At 38.7% G+C, this 25,274-nt stretch overlaps 2 protein-coding genes across 2 annotated transcripts; both read left to right on the top strand.

Moving 5' to 3' along the window:
* The first annotated feature begins 955 nt into the window (after nt 1–955).
* Nucleotides 956–1,567, top strand: LOC149266064 (uncharacterized). The gene has a single exon (XM_089407010.1). The coding sequence runs from the start codon at nt 956–958 to the stop codon at nt 1,565–1,567; it is 612 nt and encodes a 203-aa protein (XP_089263136.1).
* A 6-nt stretch (nt 1,568–1,573) lies between these two features.
* Nucleotides 1,574–4,618, top strand: LOC149266063 (uncharacterized). Its single transcript, XM_089407006.1, has 2 exons — nt 1,574–2,585; nt 3,222–4,618. Exons 1-2 carry the CDS (start codon nt 1,574–1,576, stop codon nt 4,616–4,618), a joined length of 2,409 nt encoding a protein of 802 aa, XP_089263132.1.
* The last annotated feature ends 20,656 nt before the right edge of the window (nt 4,619–25,274 follow it).

Below are 25,274 nucleotides of genomic sequence, written 5' to 3'. Positions count from 1 at the left end.
ATTATGAACATTTTCCCTTCTGTTGCCATAGGTGTCATGTTTATGGACACTTGGCAAAAGAATGTCCGCTGGGTTATAGACGATGGAGGAAGCAGAGGAAGGCCGATACTGGAACGAACGGGATGGAGGAGACAAAGAAACATCAGACAAAGAAGGACTTGGGGATGGACCATATGGAAATTGATCGGCCTCAGGAGGATGCGACTGAGGGCGCGAAGACTCAGGAAGATCCTTTGCCTGGAAATCTATCAGCTCAGCCGCAAGGAAAGGAGGAGCGAGACCAGGCTCCTACAGAGGCATATGCTGATCTCTGCTCCACCGACATTGAGGGTATGAGATTGGACTCTAACATTCCTTCTCATTCTCCTTCTTTCTCTTTAAAAACTGTTAGTTTTTTTCCTGGTCATTCCAGTGCTCAGAATATTATCATTCCTATTTCTGGTTCTGAAAACACTCATGTGGAAAGCATTATTACTTCTATCCCCAATCTAGATCTGAACCGTGAGTTGGCTAAGGGTGAAGAGGAGGGTGTGAGGGAAGATTTTATCACTGGCTCAAACCACTATAACCTTAGATCCTGCGAGAAAAAACCGCCACCCTGGGGGGCTGTGGGGGGTTTGGGAATGGACCTATCTCAGATTAGTGAGTGGAAAGTGAGAGGTAGGAAAACAAATTTGTCAAAGGCTCAGGTTCGAGCTAAGATAGATATTGCAGATGGAAAACAAATGTCTATTTCTGGGGCGCTTAGAGCAGTGAAGCCCTCTGCTGGGGTTGAAAAATGATAATACTATCTTGGAACTGTAGGGGTTTAGCCAGTAAACCTAAAAAACTGGCTCTCAAAGAGGTTATCCATCAGTACAATCTGGATTTCCTCCTCTTGTAGGAAACTTTGGGTAGGGGAGAAGATGTCACAAATTCTCTGTCAATCCTTTTGCCGGGGTGGAATTTTCAGGCCATGGATGCCAAAGGTCACTCTGGAGGTTTAGCCATGGGATTCAGGGAAGGAAAGTTTAAAATTCAAAGTTCGTGGGGGATGGATCATGTAATGGGAATGGAAGTCTACTCCATAGAATTATGTTCCCCTTTGCTGATAGTAAATATATATGGACCTTGTCAAGGGAGAGCTCTGTTCTGGAATTCATTGCTTTCCAAATCTGTAATGATAAACCCAAATCTTGTGATAGGAGGAGATCTAAATTTCTCAATTGGAGCTGCTGAAATATGGGGTCCCTCTGCTAGAGAAGACCCCTTATCAGACTTTTTCTACAATGCCCTTAGCACCAACAAATTGGTGGATATTAACCTGTTGAAAGTAAGGCCCACCTGGAGGAATCGAAGAACAGGGGAAAATAGAATAGCAAAAAGATTGGATCGTTTTCTCTTATGTGAAGAGGTCGCAACAAAGGTTCCAGCCTTTCGTCAATGGGTGGGAGAGGGAGGGAATTCAGACCACCTTCCAATATTGCTTGAGCTTACCAAACCTCCTAAAAAGTCAACAACCCCTTTTAAATTTAATCCTGCTTGGCTGTTGGAGGACTCATATAACATGCTTTTCAAAGAAACCTAGAGAACTATGAGGGCCAGTGATTCAGAGGACAAAGCGTTCCTCTTCATGGAGAATCTCAAGCGTCTGAAAAAAGCAATGGTGGAATGGGCAAAGGCAAAGAAACTAAAACAAGATGAAGAGTTAATCAAAATAGGGTTGGAGCTACAAGACCTGGAAAGTCCTGAAGTGGATGGCTATGAAACTCAGGAAAAAAGGGATAGAATATTGTTATTGGAAGGTCAAAGGAGTAAAATCCTTCTAGCAAGAGAAGAACAATGGAGATTGAAAAGTAGAGCTATATGGCTAAAGGCAGGAGATGAAAATACCAAGTTTTTTCAAAATTATGCAAGAGGAAGGAAGAATATAAACACAATTTGGAAATTGAAGGATGAAGAAGGCAGAGAAGCAAACTCTTTTGAAAATCTGTCACAGATGGGGATAAGCCATTTCCAAAAGCTCTTCACAGGACAAGCGGAAGCTTCACTGGCTGAAGTAATCAGGACAGCCCAAAGTTTCCCTCGTTATGTGGATGATGAAGACGTAGTGGATCTTATGGGAGAAGTCTCGAAGAAGGAAGTGGAGAGCATCATCAAATCAATGGCAAGGGACAAGAGTCCTAGTCCAGATGGGTGGACAATTGAACTATTTCAACATTTTTTCGAACAAATTGGACAGGAAGTGACGGATGTGGTTGAAGAATCCAGGAGGAAAGGAGCTATTTATGCCCCTTTTAATGCAACGTTCATAGCCCTAATTCCAAAGAAGGAAGACCCAGTCTCTTTCGAGGATTTTCGACCAATCTCCTTGTGCAATTGCATTTACAAAATAATCACAAAGGTGATAGCTATCCGATTAAAACCTATCTTGTCCAGAAGCATCTCAAAAGAACAGTTTGGGTTCCTGGATGGTAGACAGATCCATGAAGCAATCGGGGTTGCACAGGAAACGATTCACAGTGTCAAACAGAAGAAGGGGAAAGGAGCAGTCGTGAAAATAGATCTCTCCAAGGCTTACGATAGAATAAGTTGGATATATATCCGTATGTTGCTAACACACCTGGGATTTAAAGTTGATTTCATAAATTGGATCATGGGATGTTTAACAAGTGTTAGTTTTGCGGTGATGATCAATGGGGCTGCTTCTTCTTTTTTCCAAGGGAAAAGAGGGCTGAGATAGGGATGCCCCCTATCGCCACTCCTCTTTCTACTGGCTGCTGAAGGGCTTAGCCAATTAGTGCTGGAAGCCAAAAGGGAAGGAGTCATAAGAGGGCTGGAAGTGGCGGTAAATCTGTTTATATCTCATCTTTTATTTGTAGATGACATTCTGCTCTTCAGTAATGGAAGCATCAACGAAATTAAGGAGTTTAAGAGGATACTGGAACTATTTATGAAGGCTACATGAATGCAAGTGAACCAGGATAAATCTCAACTGATTCTGGAAGGTTTCAATAGACAGGAAATAAATCAAATATCAGATGCCATGCCCTTTGAAGTTCGTAAGCTCGATGATCCTTTTAAATACCTGGGTTTTTGGCTGAAACCAAATGCCTATAGGAAGTAGGATTGGCACTGGCTAATAGCAAAAATTGAAGCCAGAATAACACATTGGAGTTTTAAGTGGCTCTCGAGAGCTGGAAGATTGACCCTTATTAAATCTGTTATTTTGGCAATTCCAGTTTATTGGGCAGCTTTGACATGGGTTCCGAAAGGCATCCTGGAAAAAATAAGAAGGATATGTAGTAGATTCCTATGGGCAGGGTCTAAGGAGGAATCGGTTCTCCCATGGGTGGCATGGGAGAAGGTGGCAAGGCCCAAGGAATGGGGAGGTTGGGGAATTAAATATCTCACTACTTTCGGGCCTTCGTTAGTAGTGAAATCAGGATGGAGGATTATAAAGATGGAGAACCTGTGGACGATGGTGGTTAAGAGGAAATATATCGACCCTATTCCTTTAGAAGATTGGATAAGAAGTCCCAACAAAAAAAAAGGGAATGCATCAGTAGTATGGAAGGCCACCATAGATGCTTTCAAGATCATAGAGCAAGGATTGTCCTGGCAGGTAGGGAACGGGGAGAACATCCGGTTAGGGAAGGACCCGTGGGTAGGTTGTAACGAAAACTTTGCTCTATCCCTGGGCCTCATTATGCAGCTTGATTCAAAAGGCATTCACTTCCTCAATCAAATCGAGAAGCAAGGACACTCCACCATTTGGGGTCAAGCTTGGCTCTCAGGGATGGACCTAGATTTGATGCCACAGTGGTGGGGAGAATGGAATGTTTTTATCAAGGAGCTTTCCAGATCTAATGTGAGGCTGAGAGAGAGGCTGGACCAGTTGGTGTGGGCTCATGCTGACTCTGGATCCTACTCCCCAAAATATGGATACAAGTTCCTTATGTCTAAGAAAGGTTGGGGAATTCCGGATTGGTGGGCCAAACTCTTGTGGAAGCTACAAAGTCCTGCAAAAACTAGACTTTTCTTCTGGTGCATTCTCAGGCGGAAGGTACCAACCTGGGACATTCTTCAGGCCAGATATAAGACAGGCCCTGGGAGATGCCCTTTATGTAAAAATGACTCAGAAACAATTCGGCACCTATTTATTGAATGCCCTTTTGTTAAAAAGGTGTGGACGGAGGTCGGAAGATTGCTTCAAAAGTCTGTAACCTGGGAAGGGGGTTCTTTTCCAGAAGTTTGGCAAAGATGGTGGCAGCTATACCCGGAAGGGAACATGCGAAATCTGCCTCTTATCATAGCCTGGGGCATTTGGATAGCAAGGAACAACTGCATTTTTATGGATAAGTCTACTCCCTATGAGGTCATTGCAGTTCAATGCACATCAGTCTACGCAAGTATACCCGAGCCTGTTAAAGGAAACACATCCAGGATAACTAGAGTGGAACATATCAAGGAAGGAATCCCATGGGCTTATTTTGATGGGGCATCCCAAAACAATAGAGCTGGAGTAGGGTTGGTAATTCACATAAACCAAAGCAGATGTCTTAAAGCCTCGATGGGGCTGGGGACTGGAACAAACAACTTTGCGGAGCTGTCAGCTCTCAAACTTCTCCTTTGTTAGCTTATTCACCTAGGCATACTCACAGTTCAGATCTTCGGGGACTCAATGAATACTATTAAATGGTTCAATGGAGAGAGCAGATGTCAGAATTACATTTTATCACCATTATTAGAAGAGACAAAACATCTAAAGTATTCCTTTAATGTTTTTTCTCTTTGCCATATCTATAGGGATCGCAATGATGCAACAGACAAGCTTTCTAAAGCAGGTTTGCAACAAGATATGGGCAGTTGGAGGATAGAGGACGAGGACTAGGGCGAGATCCGTGTGTCGGATCATCCACCATATTCATAACTCTATATTATTGTTTCCATGTCTTTATAACAGACAACGATTTTGTTGTTGGCTTTTATATTCACATGCTCTAGACAATTACTGCTATATGCATTTATTTTCAGACTTCTATTTTCGTTGTTCTTCTTGTTTGGGCTGTTTTCCTCTCTGAGGAGGCCCGGGAAGATACACCAACCGTTTTATGCTTTTTTGAACCTATGGACAAACAAGTTTTATCGATATGAACTGATCAAAGGGGTTGTTTTTCTCATAAAGAGGAGGCCTGTACACCAGATCAGTGGTTTATTGTCATGTTTCTTTGACAGGAAAGTATATCTTACATCCTATGAGCTCTATGATCTGCAAATCATACAACAAAAATGAATGCTTAACATGGAAAATTTTAGGGGCCAATTTTCGCCCTTGGGCTAAATTAAGGGGTTTTATATTTTTATTGGGCGAATATTTTGTATCATAGTACATTGTTACAAATCGCCTCAAGTTTATTTTATAAAAAAATTAGGTATGGAGGTTAGCCCACCTTATTTTAAAGGAGAGGGTAAAAAAGTAAATTTAACCCTTGAAATTAGGAGTTACAATCTTCCATTCGCCCTCATTTTCAAGAAAATGTATTTATGATAGTTATAAATAAAAATATAAATACAGTGGAGGTATGGTAATTAAATAAAAGCTCTTTTTATACTTACTCCAAAAGTATGGTAATAAATAAAAATACAAATAAACTAGAGGTATGGTAAATAAATAAAATCTCTTTTTATATTTAGTCCATAACCCTCTTTCTATTTACGAAGGCTCAAAAACACGTTTCATTTAAGTGAATCCTATGGGCCAAATACCATATTCATAAAAGAGGTATGGTAAATTAATAAAAATATAAATAAACGAGAGGTATGGTAAATAAATAAAACATTTTTTTATATTTACTCCATATATCACCTTATATTTATGAACACGCAAACGTGTAAATAAATAAAAATACAAATAAAGTGGAGGTATGGTAAATAAATAAAACCTCCTTTTATACTTCAAAGGTATGGTAAATAAATAAAAATATAAATAAATTATAGGTATGGTAAATAATAAAACATCTTTATATATTTAGTCCATAACCCTCTTTCTATTTAAGAAGGCCCAAAAAGAAAGTTTTACTACCATATTTATAAAAGAGGTATGGTAAATTAATAAAAATATAAATAAACGAGAGGTATGGTAAATAAATAAAACATTTTTTATATTTACTCCATAAGCCACCTTATATTTACGAACACTCAAAAAATGTGTTATATTTAGGTGAAGCCTATGGGCCAAATTATTATTAATACCATGCAAAAAACATTATTAACCCTAATATTAGTATTAATAAAAATAAAGATGGCACAAATACCATGGGCCAAATTATTATTAATACCATGAAAAAAACATTATTAACCCTAATATTAGTATTAATAAAAATAAAGATGGCACATGGTATTCACATGGAATGTAGCTTATTTAAAGGGGGGAATTAAACTAGCATAGATCCATCCTTACTTTGGATCAAATATCATGATATGCAAACTAACATAGAGTGAAAAAATATTTGATCCCTCTCGGGGCTTGGATCAAATATCGTGATATGCAAACTAACATAGAGTGAAAAAATATTTGATCCCTCTCAGGGTTGGTAGATCAAGAGCAAAAATGGATCTTATAATTTAATGTGACTTAAACATTTTAACTTGGTTAAAATAAAAAAATAAAATAAAAATCAATTATTAATTTTATTAATTTTTATAAATTACTAATAGTAGTTTTTAAGCTCCAGGTTTATGATAACCCATGGTATTGACCCATGGTAATACCATGGTATTCATGTGAGCATAGACTATTTAAAGGGGAAATTCTATCAGCTTAGATCCATCTTAATTTCGAGTCTACTGAGTGCTGGGAGGGATAAATAGATTTCATCCCTCTAAGAGTGGTAGATGTGGAGTTAAGATGGATATAGGTTGGTTTTTATGATAATGAAGATATTAAATAGACTTAGGAAATTATATTTTAAAAAAAATCTTAAGGTGAATGGTTAAAGCTACATTTAGTCACTTCACAAAATTTAGTAAAAAATATCGATATCTCCATTAATATTGGTTTTTTCTGATTTAACAAAAAAAGAATTCAAAACAATGAGATCTTAACTCTTTCCACATCACCCTCGTAGAAGAGAGATACTCGCTGCGCAGATTTCCCACCATTTTTCAAACATCCTCAATATGATATCTTCATGAAAAAATTAAGTTACTGATCTTGGATTAGTTGTTTGAAAAATATGATGGTTTATACAACCTTTCATCTTCTATGCTATTCTTAGTTTTTCGTAATTATCTGTAGGGATTGGTTCACTGCACCATATTGTCCTAAAAGGCGGAGATTGTGCACCAAAAAGGAAATTAATCCACATGTTACAACGTTCTTAAAAATGGTATGAAGGTACTGAATTATGCTAATAAGAAATTTAGATTGGGAGAGACGTAATTAAATTTTATTATTTAATTGAAGATTTCCAATTAAAATAATAATAAATCTACATTTATATATTTATATATTGATTGGAAGGCTTCTGACAATGGTCACTTCGTTCCATTAGATCCCCTTGAGGCCTTTGAGATACCTACTACTTCATTATATTATATAGTCGAGGCTTGCTACTTATTGGCGTGTTGGAGTAAACAAACTTGATGTGTTTTTTTATCTCGCAGTTGGAGTCTATGGAATAAGAAAGAAATTTGATAGCTTCGCAAAAGTGGTAGCTTGACAAAAGTGGTAGAGAAAACATTAATCTCTCCTACCATGACAAACATGGCCACTAAAACTTGCAACATTGTTTGTAGGAAGTGAAAATTATGTTTCTTCTTTCCAAACATGTGTGTTAGTATATTACAGTTTAATGAATATGTTTTATTATTATCATATATGGTTTCATACTTCAACACAACATTCTCCAGGTCTTCACAATGTTTTATTATTCAGTGAAAGATTTTCCAAGATCTTACAAGATTTTATAATTTAGTGAAAGATTCGCCATGACTTTACAAGATAATATAATCTGGTCAGAGATTCACCAATATATATATATATATATATATATATATATATTAGTGATAAAATCGCTTCCCATTTTTCCTATGTATCATGGGGATTCACCCATTTATTATACATATAAATTTATGGTGGTTCTTAAAATTTTCTCTGATGCTTAACGCATATACTATGCAACTTTTTATTTCGGCTAATAAAAAGTTCGATTTTTTCTTCCAAAAAAAAAACATGCTAGTGTTGTACCTAATTATCAAGCACAAAAGAAATAATGAAGTAAATTAGTACAATGACATATAAATTAATAAATAACATATTGAAATTAAATTCCATATAATAAAACTTACTTGAGCTAGAAAATAAATCCAAAACCCAATCTCCTTCATTTGAACATATGTCTATAAGATAGTTAATCAATAACTGTGATTTTTGATAAATATTAACTATCTCTCCTTTTGCTTCTTTGTCTTCATATGTTAGTTTTCTCACAACAGCATCATAAGTCAGTGTTTGGTCGTGACTCTTTCCATCTACCTAATTAAAAATCATAGACATATAGATATCACCTTTTTTCCAACTATCAATATGGATGAACTCACAATCATTTATAAATGGTTGATCTTCATGGTTAAGAAGATTTGACTTTTGCATGTAACATGAAATAGTAAAAGTTCAATTAACTTGTACATAAATGAATTTTTTAACATTAATCAAATATACATTTTAAACGTCTTACCATGTAAGTTGCATCTTTAAATTTGTTTTCCCCTTGAAGCTTGACAATAACATTGCCAATTGTGTGTCTAAATGAAATGTCACAAATCTCCATAATGGTGATGATGTGATTTCTATAAATCCCGCAACCACTTTACTAAGAGCTTGATAAGTATAAGGGTCACTAACATGTCAATGTTTGGAATATTGAAACCATGGGGAATATCTGCAATAACTAGAACATAATCCCTTTTAGGTATGAGTTTAGCAATGTCTTCATAGTCGCCTTGTATTACGTTACATTGAATAGTGTCTAGCCCATTCCAAATGAAATAAGTAAGAGTTGGATCAAGTTCAACATTCGTAAGATGTTGCTTCTTCAATCTTTCGATCTTTATTTTTTCAATAAAGGTTCTGAAACTATCTGGTGCTCCATTTTCATCATTCTTCATATTTTATAAAATAAACAAATATATGTGTAAGTTATATTAAAAATAGTATACAGATGAATAAAAATGAATGTATAAATCAACATACCTTTTTAAATGTAAGATATTTTTTTTTAAATGTTGATGTAGAACTTGAATATGGGGAGTTGCGTACAACATCATCCCAACTATCTTCATTCAACAATTTAACCATTTGTTCTTGAATTTTCATGTAAACTTTGTGACTACATAAATAAAGTAAAAAAAGTTAATATAATGATATGTATAACAAATACTACCAAGAACAATATGTTATATTTAAAAGAAAATTATAATCTAGAAATAAATAAAAATAATTCAACAAACTTACTTTGAAATTCCTCAGACGTTTCCTCCAATGATAATTCCCTTGACCTCATACGAGATAATATTGCTTTGACAAGTTTTTCATCCTTCACTCCTTGCAATGCTCTCCAGGGTGTGATAGTCATATCTTCTGGAAGCTGCTTCATTTCAGGACTTGATTTATTGTTGCTACATATCAATGGCTTAGATTTTTTGACCTTATCGTTTTTAATGCCAATGTTCTCCCACATACTAAAAATCTCATTAATTAACTCCCATATCTCTCCAGTTCTAAATGCCAACTGGAAAATGTTATCAACACCTCTGAATAAATCACTAAATTTTCCGCCTTTGCCACCTTTTGAATTGATTTTCTCTTCAATTTGATAGCTTATTTCCATACAACATTCCTTTCAGAAATCTACAATAACATTTATCCTATCCCCACCACATTTTTCTTCAAATTCACTATGAATAAATCTAACCCTTTGGATGAAAGTCATAGAAATCCTATATTCATTATCTAAATTATGATCCCATGCCACTAACTTTGCTTCTATATCTGATAAACCAGCATAAATGATACCATTCATTGTTTCAAAACGTGGATTATTGGGATATTCCTCCATCAATTTTCTTTAAGCTTTTACAGAATGGTTCCCCCCAAGCACATAATAATTGTATTCAAAACATTTTGACTTATCAAATGTTTCTTTGTTGGGAACTTGAACTGGATCAACAAGAAGCACATAATTAACCACATGAGCATATGGATTGTACCTCATCAATGTCTTCAAGTTGTGAACATGCATATGGTGTGGCTTTCTGATTTGATATTGACATTGTCCTTCACTTGCCTTATAGATTTGTTTGACATTAAGCTGAAATGTATGACCACCCTCAATTAAGTTTCTCTTTGTCAAGTTCTGTTGAATGGAATTTTGTTTTGTTTTGATAATTCCATCCTCTAAATCAACTCCTGGTGTAATGATTTCTCTGCTTTCTTTTGAAGTTTCACTAGGTTCTTGACTGTTGGTAATGACTACTTCAAAATGTTCAACTTTACTTTTCTTCTTCATAACATTCTCATCATTAACTTTAACAAATTTATTCTTGGGCATTGTTAATTTTGGTCTTTTACCGTTCTTCTCAGTTCCAATGTCATCCTCAGTAACGACAACATATTATTCACTTCTAGTTTCAACTTCCTCGTCTTCAAAACTAACTTATCTACCCTTACTAGATTTATCCACTAGAGGATTTTTTTTTTTATCCCTTGGATGTAGTTTTGTAGCATCATGAATTACTACATTTTGCTTGTTTGCCATATCTTCTTTTGACACTAAGTAGAAACTGCTGACAACTTTCATAATATCATGTTCTATGAAATGAATGCCTCCCAACCTAATTGAATAACTTTCAACAAAATTCTGCCAAACAAAATATCATATGTCAATAAAAACAAAGTTAAAAAAATATAGTGAGACAGTTACAAGAACGCAAAACACAAATATAAATAACAATACTTACGATATTTTGTTTCATCTCATTTATGATTTGATTACACAATTTTGTAGATACCTCTCTCGTGTCATATAATGAATATGATAACTGGTATTTAATCCTTTCATGTGACTTGGGCTGTTTTGTAAGTATGTAAACAACTTCATTGTCCAGTACCGAACACATGTCTATGACTCTTCCCATCACGTCATAAATTCCATTATCATTAGGTATATCAACATATGATATATATGCACATTTTGGCTTTCTCTTTCTTTCACATACTAGATATTTGATGGAAGTTTCACTTCTTTTGATTTTTTCCAGTATGAAATCATCTTCTTATCAATTGAGGCACTTGAAAGATTTGTAGTTATCTGCTCACCACGTTCGTTCACTAATGTTTTTTGAAGATCCACCTTTAAGAGTCTTTGGTCCAGAAAGATTCATAGAAATCTTCTTTGATGCCATTTTCCTGAAAAAACACACATAAATCAGTAAATGACAAAAACATAATAACTTAAATCAATTACGAAAATGATAAACGATAATTAATTTTATAAACCATAACAATTTAGAAAAAAAGTAAGAAATTTAAAAAATACATCGCCCTGCCGTCGCACCCTGCAAATCGACTGGCCAACCAAGCCGGCTGTTGGGTCCAGCCCCCTAGCCTACCCAAGCAACCCAACTACTTCCCCCCACCCAACCCCGTGACCCCGCCACCCCACTGACCGTCAAGTCGCCATGGTGGGGCGAAGGGCTACCCGCAGGCCGTCGAGGTGGCCACCTCTGCCACCCCACCTTGGCAGACTACTGGCCCACAGGGTGGCGCGTGCCACCTTGGTGGCCCACCCACCACCCCGCGGGTGGGCGTGCCACCGAGGTGGTGCAAAGGGGAGCTGTTGCAACTCCCCCCGCACCACCTTGATGACCCGCCCTCCCACAGGGTGGGGGGGCGATGACTTAGAGACGCCTCGCCTGCCCGCGGGGTGGTGAGGCAACGACTTAGAGATGCCCCACCACCCCGTGGGCGGGCGGGCCGCAGGATGGCATGGGGGGAGCTTCCGCAGCTCCCCCCGCGCCGCCCCAACGGCTCACCTGCCCACGGGGTGGGGCGGAGGGCCAAGTAGCCATCCCCATCGCCCCTAACCTACGAGTCCATTTGGCGATCGTGAGCATTATTGGGCCCACCATGCCCACTACGGACGTAGTGGGTAAATTTGGTTCACAAAAAGTTTTAATTTAAAAAAAAAAAAATTAAACTTCATTAAACTTATTTAATTTTAAATTTTTCAAAGAAAAAAAAATAACTAACCTTTCAAATGCGAGAATCCTCCGTTGAATATGTTGGTTATAGCAACGTAGTTGCTCCACAAATTCGCTCCAAGTATTTTAACGAACTTCGGAAAACCTTGATGTGATGAGTAATAGTGATAATGACATTTATTATATAGCTGAAATTAAAGAAATGTTTTACCGTACGGTTAATGTGAGATTAATTTGTTTTAAAAAAAATTAACATGTTAATTTTGTTATGGCAATATAGGAAACTATGATAAAGCGAATATTATGGAATTGTTTTACAGTGCGGTGAATGTGGGATTAATTTGTTTTAGAAGGTATTATAAAAATTAAAAAAAAATTCAATTGTTTAGTAAATATTATATAGTTTAACTATTAAAATAATTTAGGTAAAAGTTTTAGTTTACAATTTTAAATTTAAATATTTATTTCATAAAAAAATTTAGTTAAAATTTTTCAATAAATTGTAGAATAAAATAATGAAGGGAAATACATGAAACGAAATTTTTGGAGGGAAATATTTTGGCGAAAATTTTTGGAGGGAAAATTTCATTCTCTAAGCTATATAATATCTTTAGGAGAGTCTGCATTTGTATCATTCAACCTCTTCTATTTGAAAGGGATGGATTCTTCTGATAGTGAAGTTTCGCTTTGTAAAGCATCAACATCTTCATCACGTAACAACTCTAATCATATTGATGAATATAACGGAAATTCTTCCACTATGAATAGAAAGTCAATTCTTCCACTTAGTCCTAATCCTAAGGACTATGAGAGCAACACTGATGAAAGAGGGGATGAATAATTTCAAATAAATAAAGAGTCACAGATTCCACTTAGTCCTAATCCTAAGGATTATGAGAGCAACAGTGATGAGGAGCATGATGAAGAATTTCAAAAGAATGGAGTGTCACGATGTCCACTTAGTCCTAATCCTATGGACTATGAGAGCAGCAGTGATGAAGAGCATGATGATGAATTTCAAAAGAATGGAGTGTCACGGTGTCCACTTAGTCCTAATCCTATGGACTATGAGAGCAGTAGTGATGAAGAGCATGATGACGAATTTCAAAAGAATGGAGTGTCACAGTGTCCACTTAGTCCTAATCCTAAGGACTATGAGAGAAACAGTGATGAAGAGCATGATGAAAAATTTCAAAAGAATGGAGTGTCACGATGTCCTCTTAATTTTAATCCTATGGACTATGAGAGCAACAGTGATGAAGAGCAAGATGACGAATTTCAAAAGAATGGAGTGTCACAGTGTCCACTTAGTCCTAATCCTAAGGACAATGAGAGCAACATTGATGAAGATCATGATGAAAAATTTCAAAAGAATGGAGTGTCACGGTGTCCTCTTAGTCCTAATCTTATGGACTATGAGAGCAGTAGTGATGAAGAGCATGATGATGAATTTCAAAAGAATGGAGTGTCATGGTGTCCACTTATTCCTAATCCTAAGGACTATGAAAGCAATAATGATGAAGAGCATGATGAAAAATTTCAAAAGAATGGAGTGTCATGGTGTCCTCTTAGTCCTAATCCTATGCACTATGAGAGCAGTAATGATGAAGAGCATGATGACGAATTTCAAAAGAATGGAGTGTCACGATGTCCACTTATTCCTAATCCTAAGGACTATGAGAGCAACAGTGATGAAGAACATGATGATGAATTTCAAAAGAATGGAGTTTCAGGTGCTCTCTTAGTCCTAATCCTATGGACTATGAGAGCAGCAGTGATGAAGAGCATGATGATGAATTTCAAAAGAATGGAGTGCCACGGTGTCCTCTTAGTCCTAATCCTATGGACTATGAGAGCAGTAGTGATGAAGAATTTCAACTAAATAGAGTGTCACAATGTCCACTTAGTCCTAAGCCTATGGACTATGATAGAAACAGTGATAAAGAACATGATGAAGAATTTCAAAAGAATGAAGTGTCACAGTGTACACTTAGTCCTAATCCTATGGACTATGAGAGCAGTAGTGATGAAGAATTTCAACTAAATAGAGTGTCACAATGTCCACTTAGTCCTAAGCCTATGGACTATGATAGCAACAGTGATAAAGAACATGATGAAGAATTTCAAAAGAATGAAGTGTCACAGTGTCCACCTAGTCCTAATCCTATGGACTATGAGAGCAGTAGTGATGAAGAGCGTGATGAAAAATTTCAAAAGAATGTAGTGTTACGATGTCCTCTTAGTCCTAATCCAATGGACTATGAGAGCAGCAGTGATGAAGAGCATGATGACAAATTTCAAAAAAATGAAGTGTCACGGTGTCCACTTAGTGATGAGCCCCAATTTTTGGTACAATTTGGGCTCATTTTGGCCTACCTACCTTGTTCAACCATTCATCTTTTATCACTTATGCATTCATTTCATAGTATATTCGTGTTGTTTGTAGGAAGAAGGGCAGGCATTATATCTATGTGGCTAATACATGGTGATTTCAGGTTTTTGGCATTAAAGAGAGCAAAAGACCACGTAAATGGAGACAAGGAGATAGCAAAGGTGACATTTAGGGTTCATAGGGAGGTTGTCTTGATGACCTTCCTCGTGATTTTCACCTTAACTCCGAGCTCCAACAGCTCTCCCCACCGAGCTTAAAGGCAACCAACAGATTCTACAGGATCAACAGTTTACAGCAGTTTGACTTTCAGTTGGACAGCCAAGCCCCACGAATGAAGGAAGCCAGCTTGATCTTCATTATGTATAAATATGCAGGCCGTAGCCTATGTTAGGAGCTTTTTGAACTTTTGGATTACTATTGTAATTTCTGAGCACGAGTTACAGCTCGGTGTTTGTTTTTGTGTAAGCCAGTTTTGGCATGACATTAGACTTTTGATTATGAATAAAGGCAAGCAGATTTGGATCTAATTCTGAGCTTTTAAGGGAGCTATAGCTCTCAGGTTAGGGCCCAACCTGAGAGCAATAGACCTCCTCTTCTTGTAGTGTTATTTGCCTTTCTTTCCAGCACTTTGTTTCCTTGTTTTGACATGCATTTCAAGAGCACAGTTTGCTGATTTGATTTCTTTAATGAGATTGAGTAGGATTAGCTTATGGTTAAATCACTTTCAGTTGCTTAGATTAGATTAGGAGAGTTGTAATTCATTGGAGCTCCCAAAAAAGGTTGAGAGAGACTCCACTGCCATCTCTGTTTAGAGGTTGGGGTGCAGTCTATACCAACCACCAAAAAAACGCAGTCTTTTTACTTTCATGCAAGCTGCAACACAGTCATTTTCAATATAGATCCTTCCATGCACTTTGATCTTGAACCATACTTCTTCATTCCAACTCCATTCATGACTTCTCTTCACGATTTACATTGTTGTTCATTGGTTTAATAGCACAGGTAGCACATGTTAATGAATTCTCGTTTTGGTGCAAGACGTAAGCAATTTGTTTTATTTACACTGCTCAGTATCATTCCATTTCCTTCTTCTTCATCTTAACCACGCCTAAAGCCACCTACTCGACCTTTGTTCAGCTCGTTTACCTCCCAACTCTTCCATTGCCCACGTAGCTTTATTTTCTTGAACTTTCGTTGCTTCTAGCCTTCTATCCACCAACCAACTTCGTGCACTCTTTCTCCATCTTATTTCTCTACCCCTGAGCCACCACCAGCTCCATCTCCATCTTACCTATCCACCCATACCACTCCATCACTTCACCATCACTCAAAACTCCCACGGTAGGACATCCTGTAGAAGTTAGCAGACTTCCTGTAGAATTCCTGAGACTTCTTGTAGGATCCCCTGCAGACATCCTGTAGAAGCCTGTACACTCGGTTGCTGAGCATCTAAATGTGTGGAACTTTTGTGGGGTGATGATGGAGATCCCCTGGGACCTCTCCTAACCTCCCTGACCTTTCCCAAGCTTTCTTTCCTTCATACTTCCCCTGCACAATCAAACCCTAATAAGAAACACTGTCATAATCACTCCAACCATTTAAGCGAAAATCCAAAAACAATGTTCTTTTCAATGAAAATAGTTTGAGTTCATGCATTTCACATCACTAGAAGTAATGACATCATTTTTAGATAGTTACATTCGCATCATTGCATTGTAGGGATTAAACTAGTCAGATTAGGGTTTACTAGGGTTTCCATGCTTAATTGTCTTTCAGTTCATTCTTGCAAAGTAGTTTCATTTCCTTTCAACTAGTCTTCGTTCATCAATTAGAAAGCTTCTTCTAAGAGCATATAGAAGTTGGCTTGAGCCCTAGCGGACTTGTGCCAGCTGACCAAGTGACAGCTGCGACAAGAGCTAGTACTTGTGCATACAGCACCGTCGCTTCCAAGTTTGCACGAACTACCGGGTTGATAAAATTAGAGATAGGAAGCCCCAGGAGTTGTAGCATTATTGCTACAATACTGGAGCTCACCACTTAGTCCTAATCCTATGGACTATGAGAGCAATAGTGATGAAGATCATGATGAAAAATTTCAAAAGAATGGAGTGTCACGGTGTCCTCTTAGTCCTAATCCTATGGACTATGAGAGCAGTAGTGATGAAGGACAGTATGAAGCACTTAGTCCCGATCCTAATGACTATAAGAGTAATAGTGACAAAGGACAAGATGTAGCATTTTCAATGAGTAAACAGTCACATTTTTGACTTAGTCCTAATTCTATGGACTATGAGAGCAATGATGACAATGCACATTAGGAAGAATATCCAATAAACATCGAGTAAAATTTTCCATTTAGTCCCAATTCTAAGTACTATGAAAGTAGCACTGAAGAAGGGGAAGATGAAGAATATCCTCCAAGTCAGTATTTGAAAAGCACAGCTGATCATAGTGTGGATAACATTCCTCTTAATGATGATGAAAATGCTTATACAAATGATAATCCTGTTAGCTCTGCTACTAAAAAGGATTCCATATGGTCAGAGACAGGCTCGGTTTTCTTGATTGTGCCCAAAAGGATCCATGCATGCTGTTCAGATCTTCAAAGTTTGGTTAATGGCCCTCCACTGATCAAATCTATCGCAAAGGAAAGCCCTAGGGAAGGCGGAAATGATCTATCGGGAGGCCTAAAACACTCCAAAATTAGCAAAGTTCAAATTTGCAGTCCTAGCAGTTCAAATGAGTGACAGCCGTTCGATCCGACAGATAAACGGTCCAGATCGAATCGGCGGGTCAAAATTGGAGGAGGCAGGTCGACAGATTATATCGCGTCGGCAGATCGCATCGGCGGGATGGCAGTGGCGGCGGCAATGACAATGATGTGGCATCGCCGATGAGCGATCACCGACATCGCGTCGGCGTGTCGCTATCGGGCGATTCAATAGGAGCATGGCCTTTGCATATATGAATGACCGCCGATTGGCCGGACCCGACGGCCATACAACGTTGTGTTCTATAGTATTTCGGGTCCGCAGTGTTTGCTGTTTTCGCATCGGTATTTCGCTGTCGCGACTGTCAAAGTGGGCATGGCCTTTACCATGGTTATGTTCCGACCTGATAAGCCGGACCCGATGGCGTTATAAGTGGTTTTTGATGAATTATCGGGTCCGCGGTGTTTTCGCTATCGGCAAAACCAAAGGGGCGGGGCTTTAATATAAGGCATGCCTCCGATCCGATGGGTCGGATCCGACAATGTTATGAATCATTTCTCATAAAATTTCAAATCCGCCGAAGTAATTGTTCATGGTTTTGAGGCAGTTTTGCGTGTATTTTCAAAAATTTGGCCTGTTTAAATATGCATTGCGACCAAAGAGGCGGACCTGATAGAAGAGATATATGTGTGGGCCTTTGATATTTAAAAAATAGCAAGGTGGGCGTTATTTCTCAGCGGCGCGGAAATAATTAATGCAAGCATGCAGCAGTACAGCGCAGTAGGCAGCTGCCTTCAATTGACAGTATGGCCTAACAGGAAGCAAGACGTGCCTCAGATAGATCAACATTTATCAGTCATGATTGACCCGTGGTTGAAGTTTTCAAGTCCAAATGAAGCATTGTGGGCGGGAATGAACAGTGTAGCAGTGTTTCATTATTGCCAAGCCAGGCAGTCATATTGGAGCCATTCAATGATTCAATAGCAGCATTTAATCAACAGTATGGCCGAGGAGGAGATAGGACGCCACAGATCCAGTCAAAGAATTCAGTGGTTATGGGATTCACCCATACTTCATCTCACCCACCCTAGAAGGATTGCAGAGCACTAGAGAAGGACAAATTTATTCAAAGCACAGCCAGATTTGTATATGAGGCCCATTCTTAAATGTAAATATGGTTGGTGGCCATTTATGGGCTCCTCCACGTATGGTTCAGCAGAGATATTTTGTATTGTAACAGTATATATACTTAGAACTGAGATGAAAAGGATTGATGAGTGTTTGATGAATGAGAGCTTATTGTAGCCTTTTAACTTCTGGAGACTGTTAATACTATGAGACCTGCAGCTTCTGGTCTTGATTTCCATTAATACAAGCTTCTTTTGCTGTCACCTGCTCACTTTTCACTTTTGCTTCTTGTTCTAGGCTGTGCCTGCTTGCATTTATTGATGCGCTGTGAATGTTTGATATCAGAGGGGCTGTCATCCCACCTCTATATTATGATTTAGTGGCTCATTGAAATTGTTTGCAGGTGGTTGTTGTTCAAATAGCAGAGAGTTGTCATCCTCACTGTCTATTGAATAATAGTCGTGCAGATCCTATAACTGATTGCAGCTGGCCATCATAGAGCTTTGTGCATCTGCTGGTGCAATCAATCTTCTCCATTATCACTTTTACCTTAAACCGTGAGTAGTTGGTGGTTGAAAGCCTTTTAGTTTGGGGGTCTTCACCCATGCCTGGGGTAAATCATAGTAGGAGTGGTTATTCGGCCTAAAGGTGCTGCACATCATCCATTTATCCATCATTTTATCCAACAAAACTGTTGAATTTTTAATGTTCCCGAGCATCACTGATTTACAACCTAGGTGAGTTTATTGGGGTGATAACATTAATTGGCGCCGTTACCGGGGAGAGGAGAATCGAAGCTCAGCTTCCCAGGGAGAACGACACAGCTTCAAACTTTGATGTCAGACAAAGTTTTGAACACATATTTTGGTTGTAATCATCTGTCTGGCGACTCCACTGGTGGAAGACCATCCTTTGGCGACTCCACATTGAAGTTCTGGCACAGTTTGTGAGGCATACTAGAAGAAATCCATAGAAGTCTCCAGTTGTTCCAGTGCCTGACCTTGAAAAGATTGTTAACCCGAAGAAAACATCGCGTAAAGGAGCATCAGGATCAGGTAAGCCCAAGAAATCTTATTTGGCTCTGCATGAGGAGTTTTTAGTTGAGGATACACAGTTCGAAGATTTAGAGGCTAGTATTGCTAAGGAAGAAATACATGCAGAGATTCATAAAGCTCCTACTCTATTTAGTTCCCCTTTGAATCTGAGTCCGAAGAAAGTTTCCCATACTGTCCAAAACATCCCAATATCTTTCCCATCCATTACATTATCTCCTACTACCCCATCTGTTAGTATTCTTCAACATATTTCAAACATGGCAGGACAGCAAGCACCTACTAGGATTGAAAGGATTGTTGCTGCTAGATACGGACCTTTGATATTGCCTACACCTTTAAATGCCATGCCTACAGGAGAATATCAAAAATATATGCCCAAATTTACTGGAACAGAGGGAGTGACAGCAGAAGAGCATCTTGAAGCTTTTTACAGTTATGCTGATAATTTAGACATAAGTGAGAATGATGTATGGATGAGAGTTTTTGTCTAGAGTCTTGATGGAGAGGCTAGGAAGTGGTTTAGAGAATTACCCCAGAGATATATAACAGATATAGAAGCATTAGATGAGGCATTTTTGAAGCAATGGGGAGATAAGAAGGACTTGTTGTATTATCATACAGAGTTTGGAAACTTGAAAAGAGAAAAGGGTGAGTCTTTGCCTGACTTCAATAAAAGATTTAATAGAATGTATAGTAAAATACCAGCTGAGGTAAAGCCTACCCCTACTGCTTCCAAACTCACATATGCTAATGCTTTTGATTCGGATTTTTTCTTATTGTTGAGAGAAAGACGATGTGCTATGCTGGGTGATATGCAAGAGGCAGCCTTGGAGGTGGAATCAAATATTATGGCAGCAGAAAAGTTAAAGAGTCAAGGTGACAGAAGAAGGCCGAGAGGTGAGGCTTCTTCTTCCACTGCATCAACTTCCGAGCCTAAGATATACAAAATGACAAAGATTATAGAGTCATTGGCTGCTGAAATTTCTAAATTAAAAGTTGATCAGTCTTCAGTCAAAACAAGGCAGCAAAGCACATTTGTCCCAAGAAATCCAAACCCATTCAGAAAAGCAAATGAGCAGCTACAGATTATGCAAAGGGGTGAAGAAGCAAGAGAAGATCATAAAGTAAATGCTCCCTTTCAGAATGTAGTCATCGAGGGGGAACAATATGAAGAAAATGAGGATGAAATTCACTGCTTGGAGGATAAAGGTAATGCTGCATTTTTAACATTGGCTGAATATGAACAGTCATTGCTGCAAGAGCAAAATAGCCAGAGGTGGGACAGTGGTGCCATTCTGCAATCCGTTGAGCAGCAACAAAGATATAATCTAAGATCCAATGCAAAGAAGGTAAAAGAAAATACTACACAAGAAGCAGCTGCTCAAACAGTGCCACAGAATAGCAGGCAAAAAAGACCGGCAGCTGATCTTGTCACCCTCAAGGCCCCTGCTCAAGAGGTAAAAACTACTGATAAATCTTCCTCGTCTTTCAGTTTTGAGTCAGAAGTTCAGAAGCTGAAAATAGTTGTCCCTCTGGTTGAGTTGGTCAAGAGTGAATTGTTTAGAAAGCCCATCCTTGAAGCCCTTGAGCTAGAGCCTAACCAATCCTCCATTGACTCTGTCAATTTGCAAGACGACAAGCCTGCTATTGTGCTTAGCCCCATGATTGAACCTGCAGATGATACTTCTCCGTCTTTCTATGTTTCATTAACTATCCATGATAAAATCCTCCACAATTTCCTGCTAGACACAGGGGCCAGTCACAATTTAATGCCTAAAACTGTCATGGAAGAGCTAGGCCTTGATATCACCAGACCCTATCATGATTTGTTCTCGTTTGATTCAAGGAAGGTGAAATGCCTTGGATTAATTAAGGATCTGGCCATTACCCTAACCCAGCTGCCCATGAAAAGTATGATGATGGATATACTGGTGGCCGATGTTCCTCCTAAGTTTGGTATGCTGTTGTCTAGAGGGTGGATTAAGAGACTAGGAGGGACACTGCATAATGATCTATCTTATGCAACTGTTCCAGTGTTTGGAGGAGAAAGCAGGAGGTTATATAGAGAAGCACAACTTGCATATGTTATTAGTGATGAGAAGAATCCTACAAACCATCCCATATATGCAGTGGACACTGATTTTGGAGCGTGCATTCTCCAAATAGAAGAATCTCAGAAGGCTGCATTGTATATCCGGAAACCAACAGCTCAGGCTGAGCATGATACAGGTGGTCAGATTTGGGAGATGTTCTTTGATGGAGCATGTACCAAGGAGACTGCAGGAGCAGGGGTAGTGCTAGTATCTCCACAACAAGAAACAGTTCAGTTATCCCTAAAGCTGGTTTTTCAGGTGACAAACAACATAGCAGAATATGAAGCACTGCTGTTGGGCCTTCATGAAGCCAAAGATAGAGGAATAAAAAATCTGAAGGTATTTGGAGATGCTGACCTGATAATTCAACAAGTAAACAGAACGTTCCAAGCAAAGCATCCAAGGCTGAAAGCTTATAGAGATGAGGTATGGAGAGTCAAAGAGTTCTTTGATTTTTTCTATATTTCATATATTCCTGTTGAGGCCTCGAAAATCGCTGCCACAACAAAGGGGAAACCACCCGGTCCGGACCTTAGTGCAGCTCCTTTTCCGTTTGGAATAGTGGTTCTGACTGGGGATAATGCGACCAGTTTCCCAAGAATTATAAGTAAACGGGATGGATGAGTGACTTATGACATAAGATGGTAATAAGCGGACAGCTAAACTATAAACGAAATGTAATAACTATAATCTGATCCCGGGACTTATCACTTGGCAAAGCGTAACGTTTGATGATCTGTGCTTTAAGGCAGGCATATAGATGACTCTAACACTTTAAGCATAGATGTTTAAACCATTTAAACATTGCTCTGCATAATTAGTTATGCAGAGCGATTAGAGCGAATTACTACACTTAATCATTCATATCATTGATACATGCATGGGTGAAAGAGATAACAAATCACCAAAACATTCAATAGTGAAACGAAATGAAGATTCGCTGTTATATCGCATACATACATTCAACAATAGCAAAGATAATAACACAGTAATTCATATAATAAGAAAGAACACAGATACAGATAATAGTACCATGTAAGCTGCTCGATCAATCCAGTATATTAATCACTATGTCGCAGTCCTCCCTTCAAATCAGAAAGCATTCCAAACAACAGACAGTCGTGCGCAATTGTGTAAAACAGCCTTCTAATCAAAATTCAGAACCGTTGGTCGAGTTTCACAAAAGAATATAGACTGAAGCACAATAGTGCAAACTTCAGCCTTTTAAGTCTATTACAAAATTTTACGACCCTTTCCAAAACAATGAAAGGGTCTATAAATACTATACTAATCTAAATATCTAAACAACTGAAAAGCTATTAAATTGGCATCAATAAATGTTTTTTCCATCTTTCTTGGCGATCTGGCAGTTGGCGGCAATGCTTCATTCGGTGGGTTCTTTGCCTTTACTCCTTAGCTGACATATCGCCAGCATTGGCTCTACTTCTGGTGGAGTGTTGAGACGCGAAGTTAGCTGGGCGTCATATGTAGCATCTTGAATGTCGGGGATCAGGCATCCAAGGGCATCTGTTAAACACTTGAGAGCAGACCTTTGCGTATGTGGCTTGACTAGAAAGAGCCAATATGCTTCAGAGGTTAAAGTGTTTACTCCGGTAAATAACTTCCTCTGTTCTTCCAAGCCATGATAACTTGCTTGTTCAAGCATATCTGTTGTTGTTATGCTTCCAGGTGTGCACTTGGAGATCATGTTTGCCAAATAAAGTGTATCATTGAATAGGTCGATCATATTGCTGGCAATTATTTTACACCTGGAAGCCGCCCTTTCTGCTTTCATTACCTGAGTGTTCCATTCTGTGAAGAGTATGTCCTTATACGTTTCATGGATTTGGGACAAATTCGCTGCTTTCCCTTCTTCAGTGTCTTGCCACTCAACATATTCGGATATGGCATCTTCGGCCTGATCTAGCTCATTTATGGCCTTCTCTATTTGCTCACACACTGTTGTAGATATTTCGCATAATGGCTCAGCCTTAGCAAGTTGTTGACATAGAAGTCTGATCTGAGACAGTAATGCACCATTTATTTGAGTTGCCTCTACTCTGAAATTTTTCACATTCTGTGTGCTCTTGATACCTTCGAGCTGTGTTGATAGTTGAGCTATTCGCTCATCTTTCGATTGCATCATCAGCTCATTTGATGCTTTCAACTGTGACAATGCCTCCGACAATTCTTTTGCCTTCTGTGTTTCACTTTGGTTTATCTTTTGTCTTTCAATTTGCAGTTGCTGGGTTAGCAAATTGTTTTCTTGCTGTTGAGCCAGCAACTGCTCTTCCACCTGTGCTGCTTTGTTTTTCGCTTCTATTACTTCTGCCTGTAATGCATATATTTCATGGTCCTTAGTCTTCAACAAAAGACTCACCTCCGATGCTTTGTCGATAGTTGCTGCAGAATAAGCTCCCGCGAATTGAGACAGCTTTGTTAGATCATCGAAGGGATCCAAATCCTCCTTCCAGACCATATTGCCCGTGACTGTTTGCTCAGGCAAGATAGAAGGTTGATCAAGCCTTCGTCTTTTCTTAGAGCGCTTAATAACAGCTCTATGCTTTGGGCTGTAGAAAATATCCAGGGGAGGAATTTCTTCCACCTGGAGAACAATTTGATCGGAAGGGTCCTTATTGATTATCTCGACATCCTGTGAAATGGGTGGGCCGCTGGTTCCTCCTAGAACCTGAGAAGAAGTGGCATCGGGCGCATCGCTTGTTTTAGAGGAGCCTGTGTCTTTGGAGCCTTCCTTACCACTGATAATGGAATCGAATTGGTTCCATTGTTTAATCAATTCATGATTGATAGAGGTTTGCTTATGTTGCTCTGTATGGGATTTGCTCCATTCTTTTTCTTGTTCTAACTTCTGTTGTTCTTCAAGTGCTTTTGTTGTTTCTCCTCTTGCGTTTTCCCCTGCTGCTCCTCCAATTCCTTTTTCTGCCTATCTACTAGTTATTTCTTCAGTTTTTCTTCTTCCTTCTTCTTCCTCTGCTCTTCTTCCTTCTTTGCCTTTTGCTGCCTTTCTATCTGCTCCTTTTTCTGCCTCTCTTCTTGCTCTTTTCTCTGCTTCTCAGCCTGCAGCTTCTTCTGCCTTTCCTCCTGTTGTTTATCCTGTTCTTTAGTTGTAACAGGAGGTGACTGTATCTATTGCCGACCAGGCTCGCTTGAGGAAGACGCTGGGGTTGTGGATAATAACTCTAGAGGCAGAGTTTGCAACCTCTGCTCCCTAAGTTTATTAAACTCAGTCAACGCCTCATCATTGTATTTCATTGTGGCAAGCTGTTTGGTTTGGCTTATTGTCTCGGCACCTACGAACAGGTCATCAAACATATCCTCTTGATGATCAACTTTTGTTAATTTTGCTTGTTCTAGGGCAGTGTAGGCAGTTTGCTTTGGATCATAGAGTCTGTTCGGGATAGTGGCCAGGGATAAAGCTTGGAGTTTTGTCGCTTCTTTTTCTCCATGCTTGTAATTAAGCAGAGTAAAAACCCCAATTCTTAAAGGAAAAGAGGGCCAACCTTTCTTCTTCTCCTCTTTGAGAGTTTGTGTGACACTCTCGGCCATAATCTGGTAGCAGATTTCCCGGGCTAACAGCTTGTCTGGGATATATAAAGGGAGGACATGTGGCCTAGCCTTACTCCCAAAAACT

The sequence above is a fragment of the Pinus tabuliformis genome, chromosome 6, assembly GCF_031772625.1.
Source record: "Pinus tabuliformis cultivar Carrire ecotype Pingquan chromosome 6, CPIR1, whole genome shotgun sequence".
NCBI lineage: Eukaryota > Viridiplantae > Streptophyta > Pinopsida > Pinales > Pinaceae > Pinus > Pinus tabuliformis.
Note: the sequence above shows the minus strand (reverse complement) of the source record. Positions and strands in the feature narration are given on the sequence as shown.

What these genes read in the sequence shown, in the direction of transcription:
- LOC149266064 (XM_089407010.1), top strand. Translation starts at nt 956, where the DNA reads ATGGATGCCAAAGGTCACTCTGGAGGTTTAGCCATGGGATTCAGGGAA.
- LOC149266063 (XM_089407006.1), top strand. Translation starts at nt 1,574, where the DNA reads ATGAGGGCCAGTGATTCAGAGGACAAAGCGTTCCTCTTCATGGAGAAT. An exon ending in AATAAGTTGGATATATATCC is followed by an intron (nt 2,586 to 3,221) that starts GTATGTTGCTAA and finishes TGGCAATTCCAG; the next exon opens with TTTATTGGGCAGCTTTGACA.